This window comes from Hemicordylus capensis, chromosome 4 (genome assembly GCF_027244095.1).
Source record: "Hemicordylus capensis ecotype Gifberg chromosome 4, rHemCap1.1.pri, whole genome shotgun sequence".
Lineage (NCBI taxonomy): Eukaryota > Metazoa > Chordata > Lepidosauria > Squamata > Cordylidae > Hemicordylus > Hemicordylus capensis.
In genome coordinates this window covers 259,707,156-259,734,449 of record NC_069660.1, presented here as the reverse complement: position 1 = coordinate 259,734,449, position 27,294 = coordinate 259,707,156, and the positions used below count along the sequence as shown (strand labels likewise).

Genomic DNA, 27,294 nt, shown 5'->3' with positions numbered 1-27,294 from the left:
GGGAAAGCGGCGGGAGGGGTAAGTGCACCCTCCCCACCCTTAGAATGGCACCCCCGCTGCCTTCAAACCACCCGTGTTCCGTGCACATCCCTACAAAGTGATGCTAAATATACTCCAAAGGCTGTTCTGCCCCACCCTACTACTGAACACTGGTGGAAATGGGTCCCCTTCTTTTCTCAGAATCCCAAACAGTCAGAACTCCAAGCCCACGTGAATTAAGCTTCAGGGAGCAAAATCACTTTTTAAGAAATTGAAAGTAAGTTACAGAGTCTATTTATTTTTAAAATGCTTCTTATCAATCACATTCAAAGTTATAAAGTTTGGCAAGTTATGTAGATACTGTCATGTAGCAAAGTCTCAAGGAAATTTAGATTTTGTGCAGCTGAAGGAACAATTTAAAGCTTTTCTCAGTTACTCAAGGAAGTACCCACAAAGCTAAAAGTAGTTACCAAAAATTAGCACCTTTTAAAATTAGGGATGTGCACTAGCCTTGTCCGAACACATATCGGTTAGAGAGACCAGTAATTTTAAGAAAAAGGAGAGCATGTCCTTACCTGTTCTCCACCTTCCTGCTGGGGTGGCACACATCCCTAGAAGCCCCATTGTCCAGAAGCCCCATGTGGTATCAACACACGCATGGCACCCGCCCATGCCTCCCCCCCAGCTGCAGGTTCTCTGAGACTCCTGATTGCAGCCATGCATGCCCAATGGGCCTCTGTGTGGCTGGGTCCAGGCCACTCAGAGCCCCACTGGGCATGTGCGGTGGCCTCCAAAATGGCCACTGCAATGGAGGGAAAGCCCCAAACAGGCTGAAGACCACCTGAACTGGGTGATTTGGACATGAACAGAGGCCAGAAGGGGGAGGGGGAACCTCTGGAGACCCCTCATGGCCTCAGAAAAGCCCCCACTGTTAATCCAAACCAAATGGGGGGAAGGGTTCAGGATGTACAAAAACCAAAAATGCCTGGTCCAGTTAGAGTCCGGTCTGGACTCAAACTGGACTGGGCAACCCGGTTCCATACACACTCCTAGTCTGCAGGGGCAAGTCCTGAAACCAGGCAGCATTTCTGCCTGGAATCCCGGCTGCTCATGTTCCCCAGCTTCAGCATTTGCCTTTGTGGCAAATATCCACAGAGTGTATTTGTATGCCTCCATGGCATGGCTGCCTAGGGCCTTCTAGTTCCCCATCTGCACAGATACACTTTATCCAAAAGTATAACACCTCAGTAGGGCTCAATCCTCTGGATCATGCTTACTGCATGACGCAGGTATGGTCTTGCTGCATAAGAGCATAGGATATGATCAGATCAAGGGTCCACCTAATCTACTGGGGAAAGTGTCCATCAAATACAGCACATTAACTCCTTTGTGATATGACATACATTTTATTTTTTTAAATTGTTATTATTTCCTGTTTACACAGTCAGACAGGTGTTACTGACTGGTTTGTTTTATCCAGACATCGAGTCCTTCCCAAGGACCTGGGATGGCTGAATTTTATTATCAGTATTGTTGTTATTATAATAGATATTGTTGCAAAATATAGGCTGTTCACAGTAAAGTTGCTTTATTTAATTGGCTGATGATGATTTATGTATTAATAATAATAATAATTTGATTTCTATATATGGCAAAGATAGACTTGGTCACAAATATAGAAGCAGTATAGATCAATCTACAAAATAGTACAATCACCTGTATGGTATAGAATTTCATATTTTATTTTAAAAAATTTAAAAAGGAAAGTATACATCTTTAATGGTTGTTCATGTAAATTACAGAGAGACAAAAACTTCTGACTGCAAATATATTCTATCTACAAAATATGACATGAAATATTGGTTCATAAGATAAATAAAGGCTAGTTGTCCTTGTGATGTTTATCAAATCGTTCTGATAGAGCTCTTAATATATTTCCTGGCTTCTTTTGGTATCTGTCTCGAAGATTTTCAATTGCAATCTTTGTCTGTTATAACAAAACAACAACATAAAGTTATAAACATTTCCTAAAGTTCTAAACATTCTAACTTATGTACACTGCCTAGGGATGCACATGTCAGGTGGTATAGAAATATGAGATAGAGCGAGAGAGAGAGAGAGAGAGAGGGTGGGGGGCACAATGTCAAGCAGAATCCAATTATTCACTCACAGAAATACTAAATGTAATTGCTTTATCTGATAAACAAGCATATTCCTTCAGTGCACACTGTGCTGGCAAACATAAATGCACTTTATTTATTGCATTTAAATCCCATCCTTCCTTCAAGAATACCAGGCATAGTTTCCCCCTTTTATCCTCACAACTCTGTGAAGTAGGTTAGGTCAAGAGGTTATGTCTGGGTCAAGGTGAGTTTCATGGCTTAGTGAATATTTGAAACCCCATCTCACCTGTCCTACCCTGGCATTCTAACCACTACATTTATCCCCCTCTTTTATTTTATTTTTTAAAGAGCAGCCTATGAGAACTTGCCTATGAGAGCAGTCAAACCCTAAAATGTATGACTTGAGCTTCTTCAAACAAGCATTTTTTAAAAAAATGGTTTTCTTCACATCTACCATATAGGCAAAAGTAAGGAGGGGGGGGAAACCCATAGATCTGTTTCCCCATATCCATATGTCAAACAGATGTGTGCATTTGTCACATGCAGGGCCAGTCCTAGGCTAAATAGCACCCTGGGCGAGGAGTGCCTTTGGTCCCCCACCCCCAGTTAGTGTATCAGTATTGTCAAGCTTGTAGCTTGTGGGAGCTCAAATGGGCATGCCCTTCAGGTAGGTGCCCTGAGTGACTGCCCGCCCCGCCCACCCCAAGGCCAGCCACAGTCACATGTCCTTACACTGCAATGTAAAAAATAGTTCTCCTACATAGAACTGGCACCTGGGCTGGTTGGTATATGGAATGGTCTTCTGGGAAAGAGCCCTTAATAGTGTGCCTGTATGTGAGCAATAACTGTATCTAAGCATGCAGTAGGTATGTGGAATAGATGGCTTGTTTAGGAACAGTCATGGAACTCTTTGGTTAAAATAGTTGGACTCATATAATTAATCTCAGAAAAGTTAAACAGAAAGCAGGATGAGTAGTAAACATTATGAACAAAGTCCATGAAATGAACTCATATCATACAAGGAGGACCTTATTATTAGGGCTGTGCAGAATGTTCCACCTCTTAATGGGCCATTTCAAGGGTTCAGAGTCCAGAGCAGAACTTGCCTACCGGGGGGCGTGGCTGTTCCAAGCTTGGAATGGAAAGGCACATTCCAAGATGGAACATTCCAACCCAGTTCCAAGAATCCAAAATGGCACTCGGAATGGGGTCATTCTGCTCCAATGGAATTTTTCGTGCATTTTGGATTCTGTTCCAAGCTCGGAATGCAAAATGTGTTTTGTGCACACTTCTACTTAGTATGTAGTATATGGTTATAAAACTAAATATGTTCTTCACAAGAAAGCTTCTGCTACTACTACTACTACTACTACTAGATATGGGATTTGATTCTGCTTTGGTATTTCCCAGTGCAGAATAAACTTACTTTTCCAGCCAGCTCCGTAGCAGTTATGTTTGGATCATACGGGATGGGCTCTCCAAGATATGTGCGTAATTTAACAGGAAACCCTCCATAAATGGGAAGGACTAGGATTCGCATATAGTTGTCATAGAGCCATCTCAACCACCCTGTGCAAGAAATAGAATGACATTCAAGTGACAGCAGCCTGATTTGAAATTATTATTATTATTATTATTATTATTACATTTATATCCTGCTCTTCCTTCAAGAAGCCCAGAGCGGTGTACTACATACTTAAGTTTCTCTTTCACAACAACCCTGTGAAGTAAGCTAGGATGAGAGAGAAGTGACTGGCCCAGAGTCACCCAGCTAGTATCATGGCTGAATGGGGATTTGAACTCGGGTCTCCCCAGTCCTAGTCCAGCACTCTAACCACGACACCACGCTGGCTCTTGAATTTGTCCAGTTCAAACAATCCCACCCAGGAAATGAGGCTCGAATGATCCCCATGTGTGTTTGAATAGAGAGAAGCCATGTGCTCCACAATTTCCATAGCACAGGCTGGCTGTCTCTCAGCTCAGTACATATCAGTCTTCTATAGAATGATTTGCAGCAAGCGCATTGCCTTCCAATGAGACTTTTCTTTCCTCACCACTGTCAAATTAGATGCAAAACTTATTTAATAGTTTGTAGAATGTGATCTGCATCTCTACTTGACTTGGGGTACCTATGCCCTATTCATTGATAATAACTTTATTTTAAATCTAATGGAAAATATGCAATTACACATTCACACATACACAATCCTGAAGAAAGCAGCATGACTGCATAAACAATATTTCAGATATGCATAACTGTGTATGGCAGCTGTTCTCACACTTGCGTCTTCAGAGGTTGCTGGACTGCAACTCCCATCATTCTGAGCCCCAGTGGCCAATGGCCATTGGGGCTGGGGCTGTTGGAAGTTGTAGCCCAGCAGCAAGCTTTGGGGATTCATGTTTGAGAGCCCCTGGTGTATGAAATAAGTCATACCAGTATACCGAGCTGTGAATGTGATCACACTGTAACAGGATGGGTTGCAAAAGGATTTCGAATACTTTAATGTACATAGGAAGCTGCCATATACTGAGTCAGACCATAGGTCCATCTAGCTCAGTATTGTCTACACAGACTGGCAGCGGCTTCTCCAAGGTTGCAGGCAGGAATCTCTCTCCCAGCCCTGTCTTAGAGATGCCCAGGAGGGAACTTGGAACCTTCTGCTCTTCCCATAGGCTTCATCCCCTAAGGGGAATATCTTACAGTGATCACACATCAAGTCTCCCATTCCTATGCTCGGCAGGGCGGTATAAAAATCAAATCAAATCAAATCAATCAATCAATCAATAAGCAGGCAAGCAAGCAACCAGGGTTGACCATGCTTAGCTGAGGGGACTAGTCATACTTGCTACCACAAGACCAGCTTCCCTCTCTATGTAGCCCAGTTATAGTGGAACTGTGAAAACTGTTTCATAAAAATAACTACAACAGCAGAACTCAAGAACATGAATTATAAGCACTTTTGAAAATAACACTGTCTCTTTTATGCTGAAGGAAATGCAGCTTATTAGCAGACAGTAAAGAGCACACCGTCTTTCCTTTCCCTTCTCCTACAACAGAGGCTGGAAAACAGCAGCGGGCAGGGAGAATTCGTGGCAGCTTACAGCAAAACAAAACACACACACAATAATATATAGACAGGAACTACACTGACGTATGAATAGCAGCACCTGCCGACACTGTCCCCAAAACTGCTGGTGTGGGTCTGCAGCTTACTTCCTTGCAGCCCTGGTCAGCGTCATACCAGAAGTGGTGGGCACACGTGCGTGTGCATGCTGTGCGCACACAGAACCAAGGTGAAGTTTAAGCAACCTCTAGGAAATCTTCCAAGCCAAATATTTATTTATTTATTTATTTATTTATTTTTAAAACTTTTATACCGCCCTTCCAAAAGAATCAGAGAGGTTTACATTAAAACTCCATTAAAATCAGTTAATAATTAAAACAAAAGTTATAAAAGCATGAAACAATGATTAACAATTAAAAACATCATAAAAAAGCAATTAAATAATCAGAAAAATTTAAAAACAAGTTTAAAAAAGCTGAGAAAGCCTGGTTGAAGAGATGTGTTTTCAGAAGTTTTTAAAAAACTGCCAGAGATGGGGAGGATCGTCTCCCAGCAGGGAGCGCATTCCACAATTTCGGGGCAGCAGCCGAGAATGCCCGTCTCTGTGTAGCCACCAAACAAGTTGGCAGCAACTGGAGACAGACCTCTTCAAGTGACCTCAATGGGCGGTGGGGCTCATAGCAAAGAAGACGCTCTCTTAAATACCCAGGGCCCAAGCTATTTAGGGCTTTATAAGTTATAACTAGCACTTTGAATTTTGCCTGGAAACCTATTGGCAGCCAGCGTATTTCCATCAACAGATGAGTAACGTGGTCTCTCCGAGATGACCCAGAGACCAACCTGGCTGCTGCATTCTGAACCAACTGAAGTTTCCAAACTACGTACAAAGGCAGCCCCACGTAGAGCGCATTACAGAAGTCAAGTCTGGAGGTTACCAACAAATGTACCACTGAATCAATTTTCTTGATAAACCTCAGATACCACATGCAACCAATATGCACAGCTTCAAAGAAAGAGATGTGCTGCAAATTCATGAGGACTATAAAAGTAGGTTGTGAAAATAACAAATGAAATCTTAATGAAATAGAGAAAGGAATATTTAAAATGTAACTCACAAGTCTTTCCAACTGTTCTCAATGCTTCGCGAATATTTTGTGAAAACATAGGGATGATGGGCTAAAAAAGGTGAAAGGAAGAATGACAACAGGACAGAATCGAAGAAGTATTTCAGCTCCGCTTCGATCTATCTTTAGAACCCAAGCAGTGGAAGGAGAGGGGCCGAGGCATGGGCACTGGGCAAGGTCCCTCACCTCTGCCTCCCTCATCCGCTGCTCGGGCTCTTGTGAAGGAGGGATTCGTCTCCCTCCAAGCCCTGTGCTGCCCCCATGTGGGATAGAGCTGCGGGCAGGGAGAGGGGAAGGGGGTGAGTGGGAAGAGGCGTGACGGGGAGCAGCAGCTGTGGAGGAAGTGAGTGGCAGTTAGGGATCACTGCACCAGAGGCTTTTGGTATGTGTGTGCGCGCTCATGCAGCCATGCACCTTAGGGGGAACAGTGGTGGGGCGCATCACCAGTACAGCGATGGTGGCAGGCAGAGGAACAGGGATGGACCTGCTCTCCTCTGCATTTAAGGGGCTGGGAAAGCCCTCAGATTTAAAGGGATTGTGCCACCATATGGCTGCTGAGTCATTTTTTTGGCATATCCCTAGCCGTAACTACCCCTATTAATCTCAGCACAGCATTCTTCCAATGACTATTGCTGGTGTCGTGCTTTTTAAAAAGATTACGGGCCATTTTGAAACAGTGAACCATTTCCTTCTTCTTTTTACTATAGAAGCTGTGTTGAAAAGGTATATAAATACGTTCACTTTCTATGTCTCCTGTTAATTAATCACAGTGACTTTGGGCACATGCTGAGTGCCCATTAAATACAGCTCTGGAGTAAGACCCCAGTCCACTTTGTTTGAATAGATGCATGTGCAGAGTTCCTGAGCATGTGCACACTTGTCACATGAACAGAATGCAAGTCATACTTGTATCTATGAGCAGGAGCCAGAAGAGTGGTATAGTGGTTAGATATATACATCTTGCCAAGCAAGATATTGAAAAGTCAGAATCAGCTATAATAGCAGCCCAAGACGTATATGCACCCGAGGCAAGGCATGATGCTCTATAGAGCATCTAGAGCACTCAAATGTCCCTTCAGTTTCCTCCCCTTCTCATTATCAACCCAGAGGTGAATAAGAGAGGAGGCAGAGGAAGGTGTTTGTGTTGCATGTTGGTGGCACTGGCTACCACTGCTAGAAATGAAGGTGGTGGCAGAGGTGAGTGTACATGAACATGCACAATATTCAAGCAGTCGCAGTGGCTATTGTCAATGCTTGCAAAAAGGAAGGAGACAGCATTTGGTGCCATGCTTCAGGTGCAAAGTCATCTAGGGCTGAAACTGTACCCCATTCTGACTTTTCAAATATCCCGCTTGGATTGTTTTCACTGTTTTGACACTGGATGGATAGGTGAATGTGTTTCTGTTCCCCTGGTCTCATTATTTATCAGTCAACAAAGTGCATTTGTACATAAAAACATTACACACTGTCTTGTATAATCACAAGGGCAAAGAAAATATCCCAGGGAGATCACTCACCACTTTGGCCTCTAAGGCCACTTGAGCAAAACCAGTACGGTTACCCCATATCAGGTTGTAGTTCTGGTGGTCACTAAAGTTTCCTTCTCTAAGTCCACCAGGGGAAATTCCCAATAAATTGCCTTTCTTCAGAATTTCCACACATTTAGATTTGTTGCCATTTGTGCAACCAGTCAAATCAAGAGCAAGTTTTGTTCCTGTAAAAATATGCCAAGTAGAAAATAACAATTTCATGTAAGTATTGTTTCTGGTATAGTGTAGATATTAGAAGTGTGCATGGAACTGGATTTAACTCGAATCTGGACCACTATGCCACTATGGGTGGTTTGGGCTCAGGCTCGATCGAGCTGGGCCCTGGTCCAGTCTGGCTGTCAAGCCAGGGTGCTTTCCAGAATAGCTGCTCAACAGCAGCAAAATGTCTCCTTTCAGGCAAGTTGCATTCAAAATGTAAACAGCAGGGGGAGCATTCTTGCGGAAACTAACCACCCGAAAAAACAGCAACTCTCATACACCGGATATACGATGTCCTAACTCTATCTCGCTGCAATTGATATCGAAACAAGGCATTGGGAATGTGAATGGCACCCTGCTGTGTCTGCATAGGCACTGCAGTGTCACAACACCGGAAGTGTGGAAGCACACTTCCAAGATACGATGTGACCCCACTGCAGGGTCTAGTCTGGAAAGTGCCCAGGCGATTGAGGGATATGCTTGTAAAGGGGAATTGGGCAAGGATTCTCCTTTACAACTAAAGGGCTCTCTAGAAACTATATCCGGGGGGGGGGGGCAGTAATCTTTACCTTTAAACGGTGGCAGCGGGGATTGCAGAGGTGGGGGCAGTGGCAGCAGGGGCTCCTTCAACCCCCCACCAGCTTCCCAAATGACAGGCTGGGCCAGCTACCTCCTGGTTTGGTCCTCTGCACATGTGCAGAGGCCATGCTAATGGCAGCTGCACATGCTCTGAGGCCTGAAACAGTTCATAGCCAGCCCGTCCTATCATTTGTGAGGCTGGCAGGTGCAGGTTGGAGGAGGTAAATACAACCTATCTCCGATCAGCATGGAGATTCATGTAAGGTCAAACTAATCTACTTTATTCAGAAGTGCATATGATAGGAAAATATATATATCTAACTTCTGGCTATATGTTGATCAGAGAGATATCTATAGAAGCATGGTGCTCAGAGACAGAGCAGGAAGCATTCTGGGAAGGAGGAGGTTACTCCCAGGAAGTTCCTGAGTACATTCGGTCATAGAGGCAGAGACATACAGGAAAGAGTAGGAGACCCTAACTATCTACCTCTACTCTCAATGCCCCTAGTGGTCTCTAGGGTTACTGGTACACAGGTTGATGCCATCTGGAGCTGGATCTCCAACAACCCTTATCACTGCTTGTCACAGCAGTTCACAACTCCCATCTTCTCACAAAGCATCTGGAACTGATCTCTAGGTAGTGGCTTGGTCAGTCCATCTTCCACCATCAATTCAGTTGGGTAGTCCTTCAACTTGACTAGCCCCTTCTCTTGTGCATCTCAAACATAGTGGTGCTTTTTGTCAGTGTGCTTTGTTCAAGACTTGACTTTCTCCATACGTGAGAGCTGAATACAAGTTTGGTTTTCTTCCAACATCTCGGTAGACTTTGGTTCTTCAATCTCAAAGTCTAGCATTAGCTTGTGTATCCACACAGCTTCCTTGCACACTTCAGTGGCTGATATGTACTCTGCTTCTGTGGTTGAGAGAGCACAAGTGACTGCTTCTGGCTAGTTCAGCTTATTGCTCCGTCTCCATAGAAAAACAGGTGCCCACTGATGGGTTTGCGATCAGCTTTGTCTTCAGCCCAATCTGCATCCATATATCCCAATAGTTTGGGGTTGCTGCTTGCTGGAATATCTCATGTATAGTGAGATACCTTCAGGTATCTCCCCAGCCTTTTGACTGCAGTCCAGTCATTCTTGGTTGGTGCACTTACATTTCTGCTTAGGATTCCCACTGGTGCAGCAATATCTGGTCTTGTCACTGTGGCTATATAAAGAAGCTTGCCAATTGCTTTTCTGTATTGGTTGTTGGTTGGTAAAGGTTCACCATCTCCGTCTTGCTTCAGGAAATATGTATCCATTGGTGTACTGACTACATTGGCATCTGTCAGTCCCAGGCCTTCTAGAAGATCCTTTATTTTTTTTATTCTAGTTGAGATGGAACGTCCCATCTCCTTCTCTTTCTATTTGAATGCCAAGATAGTAGGAGATGCTCCCGAACTCCTTCACCTCTCTTTTGTTTTGTTTTGTTTAGGTGCTGTATGATCTCATGGCTGTCTTGCTTTTCTTCATATGCAATAATCAGGTTATCAACAAAAGTCCATTTATGGTCTCTGAATCTTGAGTACAGGCAGGGGTCAGTTTGTCCCACTAGTGGCATTGGGAGTAGAGATAGATAGTTAGGATCTCCTTCTCTTTCCTGTTTATCTCTGCCTCTGTGACTGCTCATTACAGACTTCTGGGCAGATGCCCTTTATGACCATTCAAAACATTAGGATAATTTGCAATATTCTCATCTTAAATGTATCATAATCATGCTTTACCTGGAAATATATACAAGCCATTGTCAACTAAAGATTGAATGTGTCTCCCTTTCTGCATATAGACTCTAGCCACCAACAAGCTGTAGTCTAAAACCAAAGCTCCATGGTAATAAACAATAAGTCCTGGTCCTTCTGGTAGATGTTCCATCCCAATAACCTCATAACCTGAGAAGAAAACAAAGTGCAACAGATTAACAAGAGGCAGGTTGATGCATAGGCCTTTTCACAAGAGGCCATAATGAGTACAACTTGGAAGAAAGAAGTGGGCAGGCAAGGGAAGTTTGTAGAGCTGAGTGGGACCATAGGCCAAAGAGTCAAGCAGCCATAAGATTGCTAAACCAAAAAGCTGTTCAATCTAGCAGCCTAACCTAGGCTAGGGCAGGCCAGCCTGAGTTATGCTTCTTGTGTGGAGCACAAGAAAAACAAAAAATGGAAAACGAGTTCTGGTCCCCAACAATCCGCATTGCACAGAGCAACATGGATTGTCTGGGCGTGTGCCGGCACACCAAGTATTTCTGGGTCGTCTGGGGGGAAGTAGGATCATCGGGGGAGTCGTCTGGATGGTCTGGGGGGAAGTAGGTGAAACCCTGCCTTCCCCCCGACCCACCCTGGTGGTTGTGTGAATACCCTTCTAAGTAGCATAGGTACCCACCTGCTGTCAAACTCCATGTACTTTTGTTTACAAACAGAAGCACATGGCTGGGGAATGATGTCATGGTGTCATGATCCTTCTGGGAGAGTGTAACCCCATCGAGGACAGGAAGCTCTATCATGTTTCCTAAGTTACAATATCTAACAATAAGCACCTCCACCTTGTTCGGATTTATTTTCAATGTGTTATCCCTCATCCTGTCCATTGCTGCCTGTAGACAGGCATTTAGAAGAGTTATGCCATTTCCTGATGAAAGTATCAAAGAGAAATGGATTTGGATGTCATCATCAGCATAACAATAATCCCCACATCAAGTCTCCTGATTATCTCTCCCACCACCACCCACCACTACATCCCCCGGTTAGATGTTAAGAATCATTGGAGATAAAATGCAGCCCTGAGGTACTCCATACAGTAGCTTCAATTTTGAGGAGCAACAGTCTTCAAGCCACATCATATGGAGTCTGTGTGAGAGATAGGAACAGATTCATCACAAAGTATTCCCCCAACACACACTCCCAGCCCCTCCTGGTGAACCATCATTGATAGTATCAAAAACCACTAAGAGACCAAGAGCTACATTCAGTCTATTCCCTGGTGAAGATCATTCATCAGGCAGACCATGGCACTCTCAATCCCATCAGCTGCCCAAAAGCCAGATTAAAATGGGCCCAGACAATATGTTTACTCCAAAATAGTCTGGAGCTGAGAAGCCACCACCCTCTCAATCACCTTGCTCAACCATGGGAGATTAGAGACTGGCCAGTAATTGTTCTTCTCTGAAGGATCCAATGCAGCCTTCTTCAAAAGAGTTCTAATTATTTCCTCCTTAAGACAAGGAGGCATCCTGCCCTCTCTCAGTGAGGCATTTATTATGTCAGCAAGGCCATCTCTAATAATTTCCTTGCTAGGAGTTATAAGCAATATTGGGCAAGGGTCGAGAGAACAGGTAGTGGACCATACAGCTCCAAGCAGTTTGTCCACATACTTGGGAGCCACAGATTGAAACTGATCCAATCTCACTATATAAGAGGAGTTACTGGATGTCTCTTCCATTGACTTCGCACCTATAGCAGTATCCAGATCAGCTTGGATGTGAGATATGTTATTTGCGAAAGAGTCATTAAAAGTGTCACAATGGGCTACTGAGTGTTCTAAATTAAGCCTGAGGCAAGGAGGAATCTGAGTTAGTTCCCCACATATTTGCATTGCTTTTCCGTTAGGACCACCTAGTAAATTATGTTTCTTTCAATAATCTCCCTTTTGTTAATTGAAACCTCTCTCTCAAGCTGATTTTCTTGAGTTCATACGCTTGCACAAATTGAGGCTGATTGGAAGGGTCTCCCCCTTTGAGCTAAATATCCCACATTCGCCCGAACTAGAGGGTGCAGGCCAATCACTCTCGAGGCAGTTTCATCAACAATTGCTCCTACTTGTAACTGATACTTCAGTAAATCAATTGCCTCTTGTCATTTCTTTGCTTTTAATTGTTGTTCCAAAGCTATAAGTTTTAAAGAAGTGGAATAAAATATTTTAATGAACACATTGATATAAATAAACAAACAAGATTGGGACTGCTGGTCATAAAGAAATCATTTGCTCACCATGCCATATCTTGCCAACTGTGTCCATAAAGTTTGCAATAATTTGCTTTGCATTGTCCCATAATTTGCTAGTGGTGTCTTCTTGTATGTTATTCTTTTTCTTGTAAATATAGAAAAGAAATGAGCAAATATATAAAGAGCAAAATACACCTAAATATACTGCATTGCACAGTATGAAAGGCACTAATAACCACAAAGGATAAGCCATGTAGCTCACATAGCCTTCCAGAAAACCAAAACCAATATAGTTTTTCAGCATGTGAGTGAACCAGGTCACACTTTCTTGCCCTGAAGCTTCCAATGTCGTTGTAGCTATCATTTTATGAATACTAATGAAGTAAATAAATCATGTGAAATTTTCCTGACAATTGATGGTACTTCTTCACCTTTTTCCTGGAAAAACAAAAGACACAAATGGTTGTCCCACAGGCTACATTCATGTTTCCATGACATTTCATATAAAGCCCAAAACAGATTAGGCCCTGGATATTTAAGAGAACGGCTTCTTCACCATGAGCCCCACCACCAGTTGAGATCTTCTAGAGAGGTTCACCAGCAGTTGCCGCCAACTCATTTGGTGACCACTCAGGAGCGGGCCTTCTCCATTGCTACCCCTGGACTTTGGAATGTACTCCCTGTTGAAATAAGAGCCTCCCCATCCCTGGCAACTTTTAAAAAGGTGCTGAAAACACATTTCTTCACCCAGGCATTTAATTAAATTCATGGTTTAAATTTTTAATGCTGGTTTTAAGTGATTTTAATGTTAATGTGTTTAATGTTTAAATGATTTTAATTACTTAATTGATTTAGTACTGATTTGAATTGTTAATTGATTTGAATTGTTTTTATTTGTTGTCAACTGCCCTGAGACATTTTTGGAGGGGCGGTATATAAATCAAATCAATCAATCAATCAATAATAAATTATCTGATAGGATTCTGTTTTTCTTTGGTAATGATATAGGGCTCCAAGTGAATACATGGTTATTCATAATAATGAGGGATGTGCGAATTGATTTGAGGCAGGAGTGTAGCTAAGCGAGTGGGGTCCTGTGTTCGCCCTTCTCCCCAGCAGCCTCTCAGAATGATAATAAAGAAAATAGGGAGGAAGTGGAGCTGGGGGGCCTTCAGGAGCTGGGGAGCCTGGGTTCTTTGAACCCATCAGCTCCATTATAGCTACACCCCTGTTTCGCTCAAATTGATTCAACTCATATCTGGTCAATTCGAGTGATTCAGCCTTGAAATGAATCTGCCCAGTCATCCTGGCCAAATTAAAGCTTGAATTGAATCTCCCCAGTTTTGATTTGAATTATTCAAAATTCAAGTTTGAAGTTTTCTTTATTCGTTTCAACCTGATTCCCAGCTTGCTTGCTTTTGTTTGTTTAAAGCTAAGCGCTAGCCCTTGTAGAAGTGGAGTTAGGGAGCAAAATGAGCGATTACTGTATTTGAAGTGATTAGACCCTTTGGTGTGTAATGATTTTTCCTCATAATTAATCCCTATGAGGCTTCAGGACACATACTGTAGGTAATGAATCAAGAGTCTAAACAGTTCAAAAATTTGTAAAAGAATGAACTTAATACCCTACTGGCTTATGGGTTGTGGAGTGCCACTAATTCCCCACTACCACCAGCAAGGCAGTGAGGTACTAGAGCTTAGCTTTTTTTAAAAAAATGAAAGCTGGAGATCTGGGTTATGGTTATGGTAAGAGCTGCTTCAAGTCCCCATGATTCTATCTGGTAGAAATATACAAAATCACTAAAAACTAAAAGAAAATTCATTAAAAATCAACTGAGTGCCCACTGCCTTGAAATTTAGGAGGTAGTGGCACTAATGGAGTCCTGCCCACCACCTGATTTGGTGCCCCCTGGACCTTTAAAAGTGGGTTGAATAGATTCAAATCAGAATTGAATTGAATCCAACTTGCATGGAATCTGAGCAGATTCAAGTTTGCAGATTTGAGTTCAAATCATATCTGGCTGATTTGACTTGACCTCAGATTGAATGACAAAAATTGATGCATTCACACCAATTCAATAATAATAATAATAATAATAATAATAATAATAATAATAATAGGACTCGATGTCTGTATAAAACAAACCAGTCAATAACACCTGTCTGACTGTGTAAACAAGAAATAATACAGAATTAATTTTGAGGGTAGATCAGCAATGTGTGCTGGAAATTAAAGGTGGTTAGAAACATCATGTGGGCTAACAGTCTGCTAATACATTTGGAGATTCCAAAGTACCTTTATCAGTGGTGTCTGGTGTGTGTGCTACCAGGGAGGGGTGGGTGGGAAGCACCTTTAACTGTAAATTAGGAGGTGTTTACTTCTCCTCCCACCACACCTGAAAGCTGTTCAGAGCCGCATGCCACTGCTCTGAACAGCTTTCAGATGTGGTGGGAGGAGAGGTAAACACCTCCTAATTTACAGTTAAAGGTGCCTCCCACTGCCTCCCCCCAGCGGTGCCCACACCAGCCACCACTCACCTTTATTATTCAAAATTGATTATAGACACAGGTAGGTTGAACAGGAGTTGAATTTTGGGACAAATGCAGAACATGCTTTATATGTTTCGCTGCTGCAGAGCATGCTCAAACTATAGCAAATGTCTATATTCTCAGTTGCAACAAGTACATGACATAACTGTATTATTTTGATGAAAAAACAACCATTTTAGTAGGAGAGGTAAGCACCTACTGATTTACAGTTAGATGCCTCCCGCCACCATTTAAACCACTTAAAAGTGCAGTCAACAATCAAAACTAAGATGAGACTTTTTGGGGCCTGGGTATCTGAGGCAAAGTGTCAAATGAAAAGTGATTTTCTGGCCCAGAAGAATGCTTCTATGTACAGATATTGTGCATGAATGGGATATTCAAGAACATACTGTTCATTTTAGAGGCACCACAAGCATTGCCAAAAAAGACATTTCTTACATATGCCTTGAGAAGAAGGACATTTCTTAAATATGCAGAGTCAGTTTAGAGTACAAGTAAGTCTATTAAATTGTATGGAAGGCTTTGAAAGCTAGTTCTGATGTTCTGACTCCATTTATGTGTGTGTATTTCAAACATAATTTTTCAAAAAAAAAATCCAAAGGTATACTCCCATATCCTGGATGAGCCACCACAAATGTAGCCCTCCTTGACAATAGGAACCAAATGCATTGAGTCAAATTAAGGGACTATTGAGCCCCTAGTCTAAAGTGGTGGGAGATTTATTTCCCCTTTATACTAGCACTTCAGAAAAACATGTGAATTCAACATATACACTTTGCACCAATCAACAAAAGAACAAAATTTTCTATACTCAAATTAATAACTATAAATTATAATTCACTAATAATAATATCTAATAAACACAATGCTTCAAAAGTAAAACAACCAATTAGGAATATAACTAAAGTAGGAATTCCTACTTTAGAATTTAGATAAAGCTGCTGTCTGCTTCTTCATAGCACAAATGCTACTGGGGTGAAAGTGGGGGTGGTGGAACCCAAGTGTTTGTAGTCGAGAGAGAAACAGATCCCTGCAGACACCAAGATCCAGTTGCTCAGTGCAATGGAATCAAAAGGCAAAGCCCTTCTGAATCACCATGAAGCTGACAGTCACTGACTACTATGCTTTCCTCTCACTTATAGTTTCTAGAAATCCAGAATTCCCCTTGCCTCCAGTTACCTTGCTCTGGTAGGATCAGCATAAATTGTGTCTTCTGCTAAACTCTCTTTTTCTCGCTTCCTTATAACATCCATAGAAACATTTTCCCCAGGCAGGGTGGAGGGCAGCTTAGACAGTTGTGTCACCCCATGACAATATCATGTAGGCGTAATGAAGATGGAGGCGTAATGAAGATTACTGGTACTATGTTGCAAATCTTTGCAAGATGTTGCAAAGAAAGTTTGTGCAACAGATTGCACAATATCCTTAATTTCACATGGTAGCAAAATAATGGTCAGGATCATCCAATCCAGATTAGAGTCCTACATGGAAAGGAAAATGCTGGATGGTCAAGCTGGTTTCAGAAAAGGATGAGGAACAAGATACATAATTGCTGATGCTTGCTGGATAATTAAGGAAGCCAAAGAATACCAAAAAGAAGTCAATGTGTGCTTTATCAACTACAGAAAAGCCTTCGATTGCATCAGCCATGTCAAGCTGTGGAATATCCTTAGGAAAATGGGTGTCCCAGAACATCTCATTGTTCTCATGAGAAACCTATACACAGGACAGGAAGCCACTGTCCAGACTTAACATGGTGAAACAGACTGGTTCCAGATCAGCAAAGGAGTAAAGCAAGGCTGTATACTTTCTCCTTATTTATTCAATTTATATGCTGAACATATACTGGGAGAAGCTAGCTTGGAAGAAGATGACCATGGTTTTAAAGTTGGAGGAAGAAACATTAATAACTTGCATTATGCTGATAACACCACTCTGATAGCTGAGAATGCGGATGATCTACAAGCTCTAGTAATGAAAGTCAAGGAGCAAAGTTTAAAAAAATGGGATTACGACTAAAAAATGTAAAGAAGACTAAACTAATGACAATGGGTACAGCAACGAGCCTCTGAATTGATAATGAAGACATTGAAGTGGTGGATAGCTTCTGCCTTTTAGGATGGACGATCAATAGTAAAGGATCCAGCAGTCAAGAAATATGCCACAGATTAGCACTTGGTAGAGTTGCAATGAAGGCCTTGGAAAGGATATTTAGATGTCGTCACATGTCTATACATACAAAGATTAGAATCATTTGAACATTAGTTTTCCCCATGACACTCTATGGGTGCAAAAGCTGGACTTTGAAGAGGTAAGATAGAAAAAATATTGACGCTTTTGAACTTTGGTGCTGGAGAAGACTTTTGAGGATACCATGGACAGCCAGGAAAACAAACAAATAAATCTTAGAACAGATCAATCCAGAATTTCCACTCAAGGCACAAATGACCAGGCTCAAACTATCATACTTCGGACACATTATGCGAAAACCCAGCTCACCTGAGAAGTCCATAATGTTGGGAACAGTTGAAGGAAAGAGAAGAGGACGATCACCAACAAGGTGGATGGATTCGATTATGACTGCAATGAATGGACTACTGAGAGACCTTAAAGGCCAAGTTGAAGACAGATTATCCTGGAGGGGATCTATCTATGTGGTCTCTGACTTGATGGCACTTAATCAATCAATCAATCACTATGTTGCAATGGTCCCATCTGCAGCACCTTGCTTTTTGTTGTTGTTGTTGTTGTTTCTCACATACAGTTGCAGGTTGCTATAATGAGTCAGAGAAACTCAGCACTTTTGGGAAGATTATGTGGTGAGAACTGTGACTCTGGGTCAGATCCAGCTTTCTTAATAACTGCTACATTCCTTTGATGTCTGTAGCCTTCTGTCTTGCACTAAATGAACAAATCAAGGAGTTAAGTTATTTTCAACAAGCACTTTTTACAATGGGCTCATCCTAATGAGCTAGAGAGGGTACAAAGGAGGCACAACTGCCTCTGCTTCCTGGAGCTCCATTTTCTTCTGTCTCTCCTGCCCTGCGCTGCTCCATGGTTAACTGCACAGCTCTACCTGACAAATGGTCAGCCTGCAGGCAGTACAGGGATGGGGAGAGAGCAGCAAAAGGATTTCCAGGAAGCAGAGGAAGCTGTGCTCCTTTGGTGCCCCCCTGACTCATTAGGAAAAACCACTCCTGATGTGTGCACATAAATCCCATGAAACATTGATTGTTGAATGTTTTGCATGTTGAATCTTTAAAATTGAATTAAATTGAATTAAAGCCACCCCCAAACAGATTTCATCTCTTTAATACTGGTGGTGGGGGTGGGAGAATCTACTATAGTTCATTGTAGAGTCTCTTCCTTGAATTGCTCCATAGGTATTCAAAGCCTCTTCTCCTCCCACCCCTGCCACCTGCTTCCCTGGGAACAATTATTATATTTATTTATGCATTTATGTATTTGTCAAATTTGTACACTGCCCCAAACTTTTGTCTCTGGGCAGTTAATAACAATTAATTATGCCATTAATGTGTTGGTCTATATATCAATAAAGATCGATGGATGCAGTGACTGTATCAATAAAGACTGAACGACTGATTAAATTATACTGTTAAATTGCAGTTACCTAATCCAATATCAGGAAGAAATTATTTCAAATGTAAGATTTCAAAACATAAACCCCATAAAATGTTAATGGTTTTGAAAGTTGAATCTTAAAGATGTAATTAAAGCCTCCTCCTAATAGAACTACTACAGTCCATTGGAGAGTCTCTTCCTTGAATTTCTCCATCAAAGCATCTGCTCCTACCACCCCACCACCTGCATAATTGGAAACAATTATACAGTCAAATTGCAGTTACCTCATCCAGGAAGGATTTATTTCAAATGTAAGCCTTGAAAACGGTGACTTTCTGCCCTCTCCAGCTTTCTTTTGCTAGCATCTCACCTTCATTTTCAGGAAATATTTCTGTTGTTATCTCTGTTGTTTAAAGCGGGGGAGGCAGAGGGAGGCTAAACCAGAGACAACACAGAGTCAGAATTAAATTGTGGCTTTGCACAATGACTTCATGCTTCAGAAGTTCATACTCCACCCTCTACTTGGCATGAGAGGCAGGTGCTTAGCTGGAAGATTCCTGGACAACACTAGGCACAGGAACCACCAGCAGCCCCACACAGTACTGAGTTCTAGGTACCTTTGGCCAGTTACTGGATCTTTGGAATCATGGGGAGAGAGAGAACAAATTTACATCCACTGTAAATTTGTTCAGTCCCAATCAGAGGCCATCTAAACCAGTGGCAGTGAGGTCCATAGACTAAGCAAGCACTGTATGGAGGTAAGTAAAGTGTGCTGTCGAGTCAGTGTCAACTCCTAGCAATCACAGAGCCATGTGGTTGTCTTTGGTAAAATAAAGGAGGGGTTACCATTGCCTCCTCCTGCGCAGTATGAGATGATGCCTTTCAGCATCTTCCTATATCGCTGCTGCCTGATATAGGTGTTACCCACTGTCTGAGACTCATACCAGTGGGGATTTGAACCGGCAACCTCTGGCTTGCTAGTCAAGTCATTTCTCTGCTGAGCCATTTGATCCAAAAGCAAGCAAGCTAAAAGCTAATTCCAGTTTAACTTATTTAAGGGTGTGCCCAGTCAGACTGTGTACCTCCAGAATTTAACTATGCTCCTCTTCAACAAGCATTCACAGAATTAAGATGTCAGTCTATGCTTTCTGTATGGTTGGAGGGTAACTATTGCCAAATCCCGATTTTTGTGATGCAAGAGAAACAGAAGATATTGTCCATCATGTTATCTACTGTCATGCTTATGAAGATTCCACAGAAAGATTTCTGAGATATTTGTCATATCAATGAGATCACCCTTCTGATATTTTTAATTTCTGATGCTGTCACTTCTGATAAATGACAATGTCTGTAATATTAAAATGTGTATGTCTTTGCTGCTTGGAAAATCAGGATGAAATTACAGGAGGAATTATAGACTAACTCATTGTCTGATGTGATTAACTATATTTTTTGAGATGGCAAATTCCATTGCCCTGTTATTTGTAAACCACCCAGGGACCCACATTTGGGGCAGTATGGAAATATGTTAAAGAAAGAAAGAAAGAAAGAAAGAAAGAAAGAAAGAAAGAAAGAAAGAAAGAAAGAAAGAAAGCACTAATTCCTATGTTTGAAAAGATGCATACTGCTTTGGGTGTGACTCCTCTGCACTGCATAAACCTACTTAAACATTGCTGAACCTGTTGGAAGGAAAGGACTTTGCGCTGTCTCTTTGCCTCAGACAGTGGAGGACAGACTAGTAAGTCAGAGGGCTAGAAGGTCAAAGACATTTGGTCATCACTTCCTGCTGCTCTGATGCTATCCCTTTGAAATGTAGATTGCTAATCTTAGGGGATTCAACTTCCTTCCTCCTTCTCTCTCTTCCTACCTGGCTGTTGACCTTGCAACATGGCAAGTCTCTTGCCCTGCACCATATGTGCAGAGAAGATGGTGAATCCATCTGCATCCATTTAGATAGATAGATTAGAGATCCTAAATCCTCACTTTCCTATCTAGAATGGAGTTCCTTAATAAATACCTTTTATATTGATTTGAAACTAGCAATTGGCTCCAAGTTACTTTACTCTTAGCACACATGCATGCATAACTAAATCCGCTGTGTTTGTGCCTCTGTGCACTCTGCTATATTGAAAAGGGATTCTCTCACCATAGAGAATTTCCAACAGGTTATGGGCTCCAGCCAGTTATGGGAGCAGTATTTTGAGCTGCGTGTGCTGCAACTAGATAGTTAGGTTTGTTCCAGGAGATCCATTGAGATCTAGCGTGGACACTTTGAATTGCTAATCTACAGCAACTGCCTTTTGGAGCCGGTGAGCATGGCTGCATACCTGGAGGGAAAACTCAGGCTTACCATCCTGGAAGCGGATAATTACTTGGAATGGAAGACTCGACTGAGGATTGCACTGAAAGCAGAGGGACTCCACCAAGTTACTGAGGAAGACCCCCCGCCAGATGGAACCTCGGATGCTGAAAAAAAGGAGAAGGAACTCTGGCTAATTAAGGACCGAAAATCACAAGCGATGATTGCAGCTTCCGTGAGTAAAACTTTCCTTTATGCTATTTGTGATCTTGGAACCTCAAAGGAGATGCTAAACAAGCTAGATTCTATGCATATGAGGAAAGGATGGGCATACACGTTTAATTTACGCCGAAAATTACAAGATCTCCAATATAAAGATGGGGACTGTTTCTCTACTTTTATTGGGACTTTGGAAGATTTCTTTTTTCAATTTAGACAAGCAGGAGAGGAATTTACAGAGAGTCAAAAGCTGGAGACTCTGTTCTTGAGCTTGCCTGCTTCCTATAGCACTATAATTGGGCAATTGGAAACCCACACCAATCTAAACTTTGAAAAGGCTGTAGAAACATTGTCTTCGGAGGCTAACCGAAGAAACCTTTTAAACTCACGCTATGAAAGTGAACTGGCTAGCAACTTTGCTCTTAAAGCAACAATTGATCATTCCAGACGTAACCCGAGATGGGGAGGGAATGCTGGAGGAAATGCTGCAAGAGGGAACCGCATGGGCACCTCACATTTGCATACAAAGAGAGCAGATTACACCAGAGAAACTCAGCCCAGAGAGAGAGGTCACATGACCGCCAGTGCTGAAATGAGGTCAGCTGGAAACAAAGCCTTCAGGTGTTTCCTATGTAACGAATTTGGCCACCGGGTGGCGCATTGTCCCAAGAATCAGACCAGGAGGTCTGGGAATATCAGTCAAACAAAGGAGAATGAAAATAGAGATTCCAAGTATACAGACAGACATTTCAACAAGAACTATAGTGTTAATTTAATGAAAAATAATGAAAAGCTGATTTTAGATTCTGGGTCATCTGTCCATATTTCTAAAAATCTAAGTTTCTATACTGAACTGTTTGATATTCCTGAAGAGACTGTTTATTTGGGCAATAATACTACAATTAAAGCAAAGAAAAAGGGCGAAGGAATTGTATATTGCAAATTGCTGGATGGATCTGTTAAACCATTTTTTCTGAGAGATGTTTTGTATATCCCTGAATTCTCAAGCTCCTTGATTTCAATATCCAAGCTAGAGCAACAAGGCTGTGAATTGTATATTAAAAATGGACAATGTGTTGTTACCCAGAATGGAGAAGTTTGCCTTGTGGGCTCGGAATTTCAAGGTCTTTATCATGTGGAAGAGCAATTTACAGACAGAGAAAGACCAGCCCAGTCCAGACCTGAGGCATACCAGCCTAATGTAATGAACCTAGCCAAGTTGTGTCAGCATGGAAACTGCTTACAATTATGGCACAGAAGACTAGGACACAGAAGTTTTGAATCAATTCAAAACATGAAGGAACAGGGATTAGCTAATGGCATTGATTTTGTACCATGTGACACTGTAACTAACTGTGTTTCTTGTCTCGAGTTCAAAGCAGTAAACAAGCCATTCCCAAAGCAGAGTGAAAGGAAGACGAAAGGACCCTTGGATCTGATCCACAGTGACATATCTGGACCACTACCAGCAACCATAGGTAATCATAAATATTTTCTAACTATAACAGATGATTTCTCACGATACACGTGTGTTTATTTACTGAAGGAAAAATCAGAGATGCTGGAGAAATTAAAACAATATGTGGCGATGGCAAGCAACAAATTTGGCTGGAAGCCAAAGATCCTGCGCACAGACAATGGAGGAGAATACATGTCCAATGCTACACAGCAGTTCTTGAGAGAACATGGAATCGTGCATCAAACTACGGTGCCTTACTGCCCGCCCCAAAATGGAATCGCAGAAAGAATGAACAGAACTCTACTGGACATGGTAAGATGCATGCTTGCTGACGCACACCTCCCACAGAAATTCTGGGGAGAAGGCATCATGACTGCTACATACATACACAACAGAATGAACACAAAACCTATTGAAACAACACCTTATGAACTTTGGCATGGTCATAAGCCGTCCCTGACGCACCTGCGTGTCTTTGGAAGCACGGCTTACTCATACATCCCAAAGGAAAAAAGGACTAAGTTAGGGCCTAGGGCCACAAAAGGGATTTTTGTAGGCTACGCAGCACAATCCAAAGGCTACAGAATTCTGGATCCTGACACCAACAGGATAACCATAAGCAGAGCAGTGTGTTTTGAAGAGGATGAAAGAGCTACACCTTCAGAGGGGGCCTACACTGAAGCAAGCAACCAGACCAAGCACCCTGATGACTGGATTATGCTTCCTGATCTCAGAGGAACTGAGGAGGAGGAGGAGACAGCAGATCCAGATCCAACCACACTTGACACAGAGACCCCCAGCGATCCACCAGACGCACCTGAGGTGATAGAAGAGACCACAGAGGGTGAGGTGAGGCGATCAACGCGCTCAAACAGAGGTGTTCCAGCTCCGAGGCTGTCCTACCTCGCAAGAACAGCGGAACAACCAGAACCTTCATCATGGGAGGAAATATCCCAGCTACCACAACCAGAAGCCCAGAAGTGGAAACAGGCTGCAATTGAAGAGCTTGAGGCTCTACAGAAAAACAAAACCTGGACTCTTACTAAGTTACCACAAGGAAGAAAAGTTATTGGCTGCAAATGGGTTTTCAAACTCAAACATGATGCTGATGGTGAGATTCAGCGCTACAAAGCCAGATTAGTAGCAAAAGGATATTCACAGAAATATGGAGAAGATTATGATGAAACCTTTGCACCAGTGGTTAAACATACCACAGTAAGGACTCTGTTAAGTATTGCTGCTAGCAAAGGAATGCATGTTGAGCACCTAGACGTGAAAACTGCATTCTTGCATGGTGAACTAGAAGAGGACATTTACATGCAACAACCACCAGGTTTCTTACAGGAAGGCAAAGAGGACTATGTATGCAAACTGCAAAAGAGCATTTATGGTTTAAAACAAGCTGCCAGAGCATGGAATATAAAACTGAATGATATGCTGCTTCAAGCAAACTTCAAAAGAAGTGAAGCTGATCCCTGCCTGTACACGAGATGCAGAGATGGGAAATGGACTTACATTTTGGCGTATGTTGATGATTTGATTTTTGCCTATGAAAATCCAGATGACAGCAAGGAAATAATGGATCATCTGAACAAAGAAGTGGAAGTCAAGCAACTTGGCAACATTGCACACTACTTGGGCATTCAAGTACAAAGAGAGAAAGATGGAAGTTTCCTGATCAACCAAGAACAGAAAATTAAAGACTTGATAAACTTGCTCAGACTGGAAAATGCAAATCCTACACCAACTCCAATGGAAGTGAACTACATAAAGCAAGAAGATCAAACTGAGCCACTATCTGACAACCATAGATATCGTGAAGCATTGGGTAAGCTTTTATACATTAGTACACTCACTAGGCCAGATATTAGTACAGCAGTTGGTTTACTTTGTAGAAAGACTGCATCACCAACAGTCAAGGACTGGAATGCAATGAAAAGACTTGTTAGGTACCTAAAGGGTACTGCACACTTTAAGCTCAAGCTGCCAGCTAATAGTGAACCAAAACTAGAAGCATACGTAGATGCAGACTGGGGTGGAGATATAACAGACAGGAAATCCACCAGTGGTCACATAATTTTCTATGGAGATGGAGCGATAAGCTGGTCAAGCAGAAAACAAGACATAGTAGCATCATCAACCACTGAAGCGGAATATGTATCAGCTGCACAGGGCTGTCACGAGATACAATGGCTGTGTCAACTACTGAAGGACCTAGGTACAGATGTACCACAGCCCATACCAGTGTATGAAGACAACCAAAGCTGCATTCAACTCTCCAAACAAGAAGATGTAAAGAGGAGTACCAGACATATTGATGTGAAGTACCATGTAGTGAGAAGTCTGCAGAAAGATGGACTAATCAAGTTGCTCTACTGCCCGACAAATGAAATGCTCGCAGACTTACTCACTAAGCCACTACCAAGACCCTGCTTTGAAAAGCTGAGAGAGAAAATGAATATTGTGAACTGAGTCACGAGACAACGAGAGGGGGTGTTGGAAGGAAAGGACTTTGCGCTGTCTCTTTGCCTCAGACAGTGGAGGACAGACTAGTAAGTCAGAGGGCTAGAAGGTCAAAGACATTTGGTCATCACTTCCTGCTGCTCTGATGCTATCCCTTTGAAATGTAGATTGCTAATCTTAGGGGATTCAACTTCCTTCCTCCTTCTCTCTCTTCCTACCTGGCTGTTGACCTTGCAACATGGCAAGTCTCTTGCCCTGCACCATATGTGCAGAGAAGATGGTGAATCCATCTGCATCCATTTAGATAGATAGATTAGAGATCCTAAATCCTCACTTTCCTATCTAGAATGGAGTTCCTTAATAAATACCTTTTATATTGATTTGAAACTAGCAATTGGCTCCAAGTTACTTTACTCTTAGCACACATGCATGCATAACTAAATCCGCTGTGTTTGTGCCTCTGTGCACTCTGCTATATTGAAAAGGGATTCTCTCACCATAGAGAATTTCCAACAGAACCTACAGCTAATCTGTCACAATATATCATTTCTCAATAAGGGTGGCACACTCTGCTCTCTATAAAATACAAAGGGAGCAGTCTCTCCATGGATTAGCAGAGAAATACCGCCCTCAGCTGAAGGTATAATTTATCCTGCTTCTTCCACGGCAAGGTGACTGGAGGAAAGGAGAGAGCAAGACTCCCAGGATCAGTAAGTAACAGGGTGTTTGATTGTCAGGAGATATTTCCTGTAGATAAAAACAACAGAGTGTCTTGTGGACCCTTAAACCCTAATGGATTTAGGGTGGCATAAATGTTTGTGGGCCAGAACACACTTTGTAAATTGGCAGATTCAATGTTTGTCTTTTCAATTAAAGCAGAAAAATAAAAAAACAAAACACCCACCACATTTTATTTACAGAGATAGTTACAGGCGTGACAGCACCAACTGAACTGCAGAAAGCAAAGAAATTAGATGGTCCATAATGCACGAATCGATTTTCTCATTTCAATTTGTACGCAAATTGAAACACCGCCGATTTGTTTTGGGTTTGAATCTGACCCCCCCCCCGAATCACCCCAGATTTGATTTGTACCCAAATTTTCTGAATCCAAATTGATTCAGATTTTTAAAAAAGGGTCCCAGGGCAAAAAGTGTGTGTGTGTGTGTGTGTGTGTGTGGCGGGGGGGGGGGGGGGTGGAAGCTACCACCCAAATTTCAAAGAAAATGTGAAAAAGGGTGATTTTAAAAGAATTTTTGAAGTTTATGTGTCTTCAAAAATTCTTTAAAAATCACCCTTTTGCACACTTTCTTTGAAATTTGGGGGGTAGCTTCCACCTCCCCCCACTCTTTTTGCCCTGGGACCATAGGGAATAGTGAATAGTGGGGATTTCATAGTGGAGATTTTCAATTTGCCATAGGGAATAGTGGGGATTTCAGCAGCCGTAGTTATAACTCCCCGGGTGGGTTGCACCAAGGTGGCCCAGGGTGGGTTGTGGTGGGTGGTAGTGCCCAATGGGTGCAAGGCAGTTACCACCCAGATTTCAAACAAATTGGGCAAAGGGCTGATTTTTAAAGACTTTTTAAAATTTGTCATGTCTTTGGGGCAGATTTGGGGCAGAAAGGGAGTTTGGGGGAAGAGTGGGTCAGGAAGTAGTGCCCCAATAGGTGCCTGCTACCACCTATATTTCAAAGGAATTGGGCAAAGGGCTGATTTTTTAAAGAATTTGTGAAGTTTGCGTGTCTTTAAGCTTTCCCCCCATAGGGAATAATGGAGGTTTCAGCAGCCCCACAAGTCCACTTGGGGGGCACCAAGGTGGCTCAGAGCAAGTGGTGGTGTAGTGCACATAGGGTGCCAACCACCCCCATACCCACAAGCCCATGGGGTACTGGGATTTGTTTTTTCTGAGGTGTTCTGAGTGTAGATTCTCTGATAGCAAATGAGAGTGGATTAATTTTCAGTGACAATCTACACTGAATCTACACTGCCCCTGAAGCTAGGGAAATGCAAACGGGTTCAATGTCAAATGGGTTCGATGTCGACCTGGTTCGGTTCGACAGTTCAGGCCCGGACCGAACCAAAATTCATTATTATAATATTTTTTTAAGGTCAATTTTTTGAACCTTTT

The 27,294-nt window shown here is 42.3% G+C and overlaps 1 protein-coding gene across 15 annotated transcripts in view; it reads right to left on the bottom strand.

Annotated features, from left to right (window-relative positions):
* Positions 1 to 1,698: 1,698 nt before the first annotated feature.
* Positions 1,699 to 27,294, bottom strand: part of LOC128324682 (transmembrane protein 68-like) — a 48,945-nt gene continuing 23,349 nt past the window's right edge. For 3 of the 15 annotated variants that reach the window (XM_053249501.1, XM_053249502.1, XM_053249503.1), the window contains 9 exons: positions 21,077 to 21,192; positions 19,011 to 19,161; positions 17,644 to 18,045; positions 12,640 to 13,032; positions 10,384 to 10,548; positions 7,809 to 8,005; positions 6,283 to 6,343; positions 3,529 to 3,671; positions 1,699 to 1,966 (listed from right to left, as the gene is read on the bottom strand). In XM_053249501.1, coding sequence (XP_053105476.1) covers positions 1,862 to 1,966; positions 3,529 to 3,671; positions 6,283 to 6,343; positions 7,809 to 8,005; positions 10,384 to 10,548; positions 12,640 to 12,958 — 990 coding nt within the window. In that variant the 5' untranslated portion in view covers positions 12,959 to 13,032; positions 17,644 to 18,045; positions 19,011 to 19,161; positions 21,077 to 21,192 and the 3' untranslated portion in view covers positions 1,699 to 1,861. Of the gene's footprint in view, positions 1,967 to 3,528; positions 3,672 to 6,282; positions 6,344 to 7,808; positions 8,006 to 10,383; positions 10,549 to 12,639; positions 14,909 to 17,643; positions 18,046 to 19,010; positions 20,406 to 21,076; positions 21,193 to 25,685; positions 26,233 to 27,294 lie in introns of those variants that run through there. The other 12 variants (XM_053249500.1, XM_053249505.1, XM_053249504.1 and 9 more) reach the window with 10 other exon arrangements.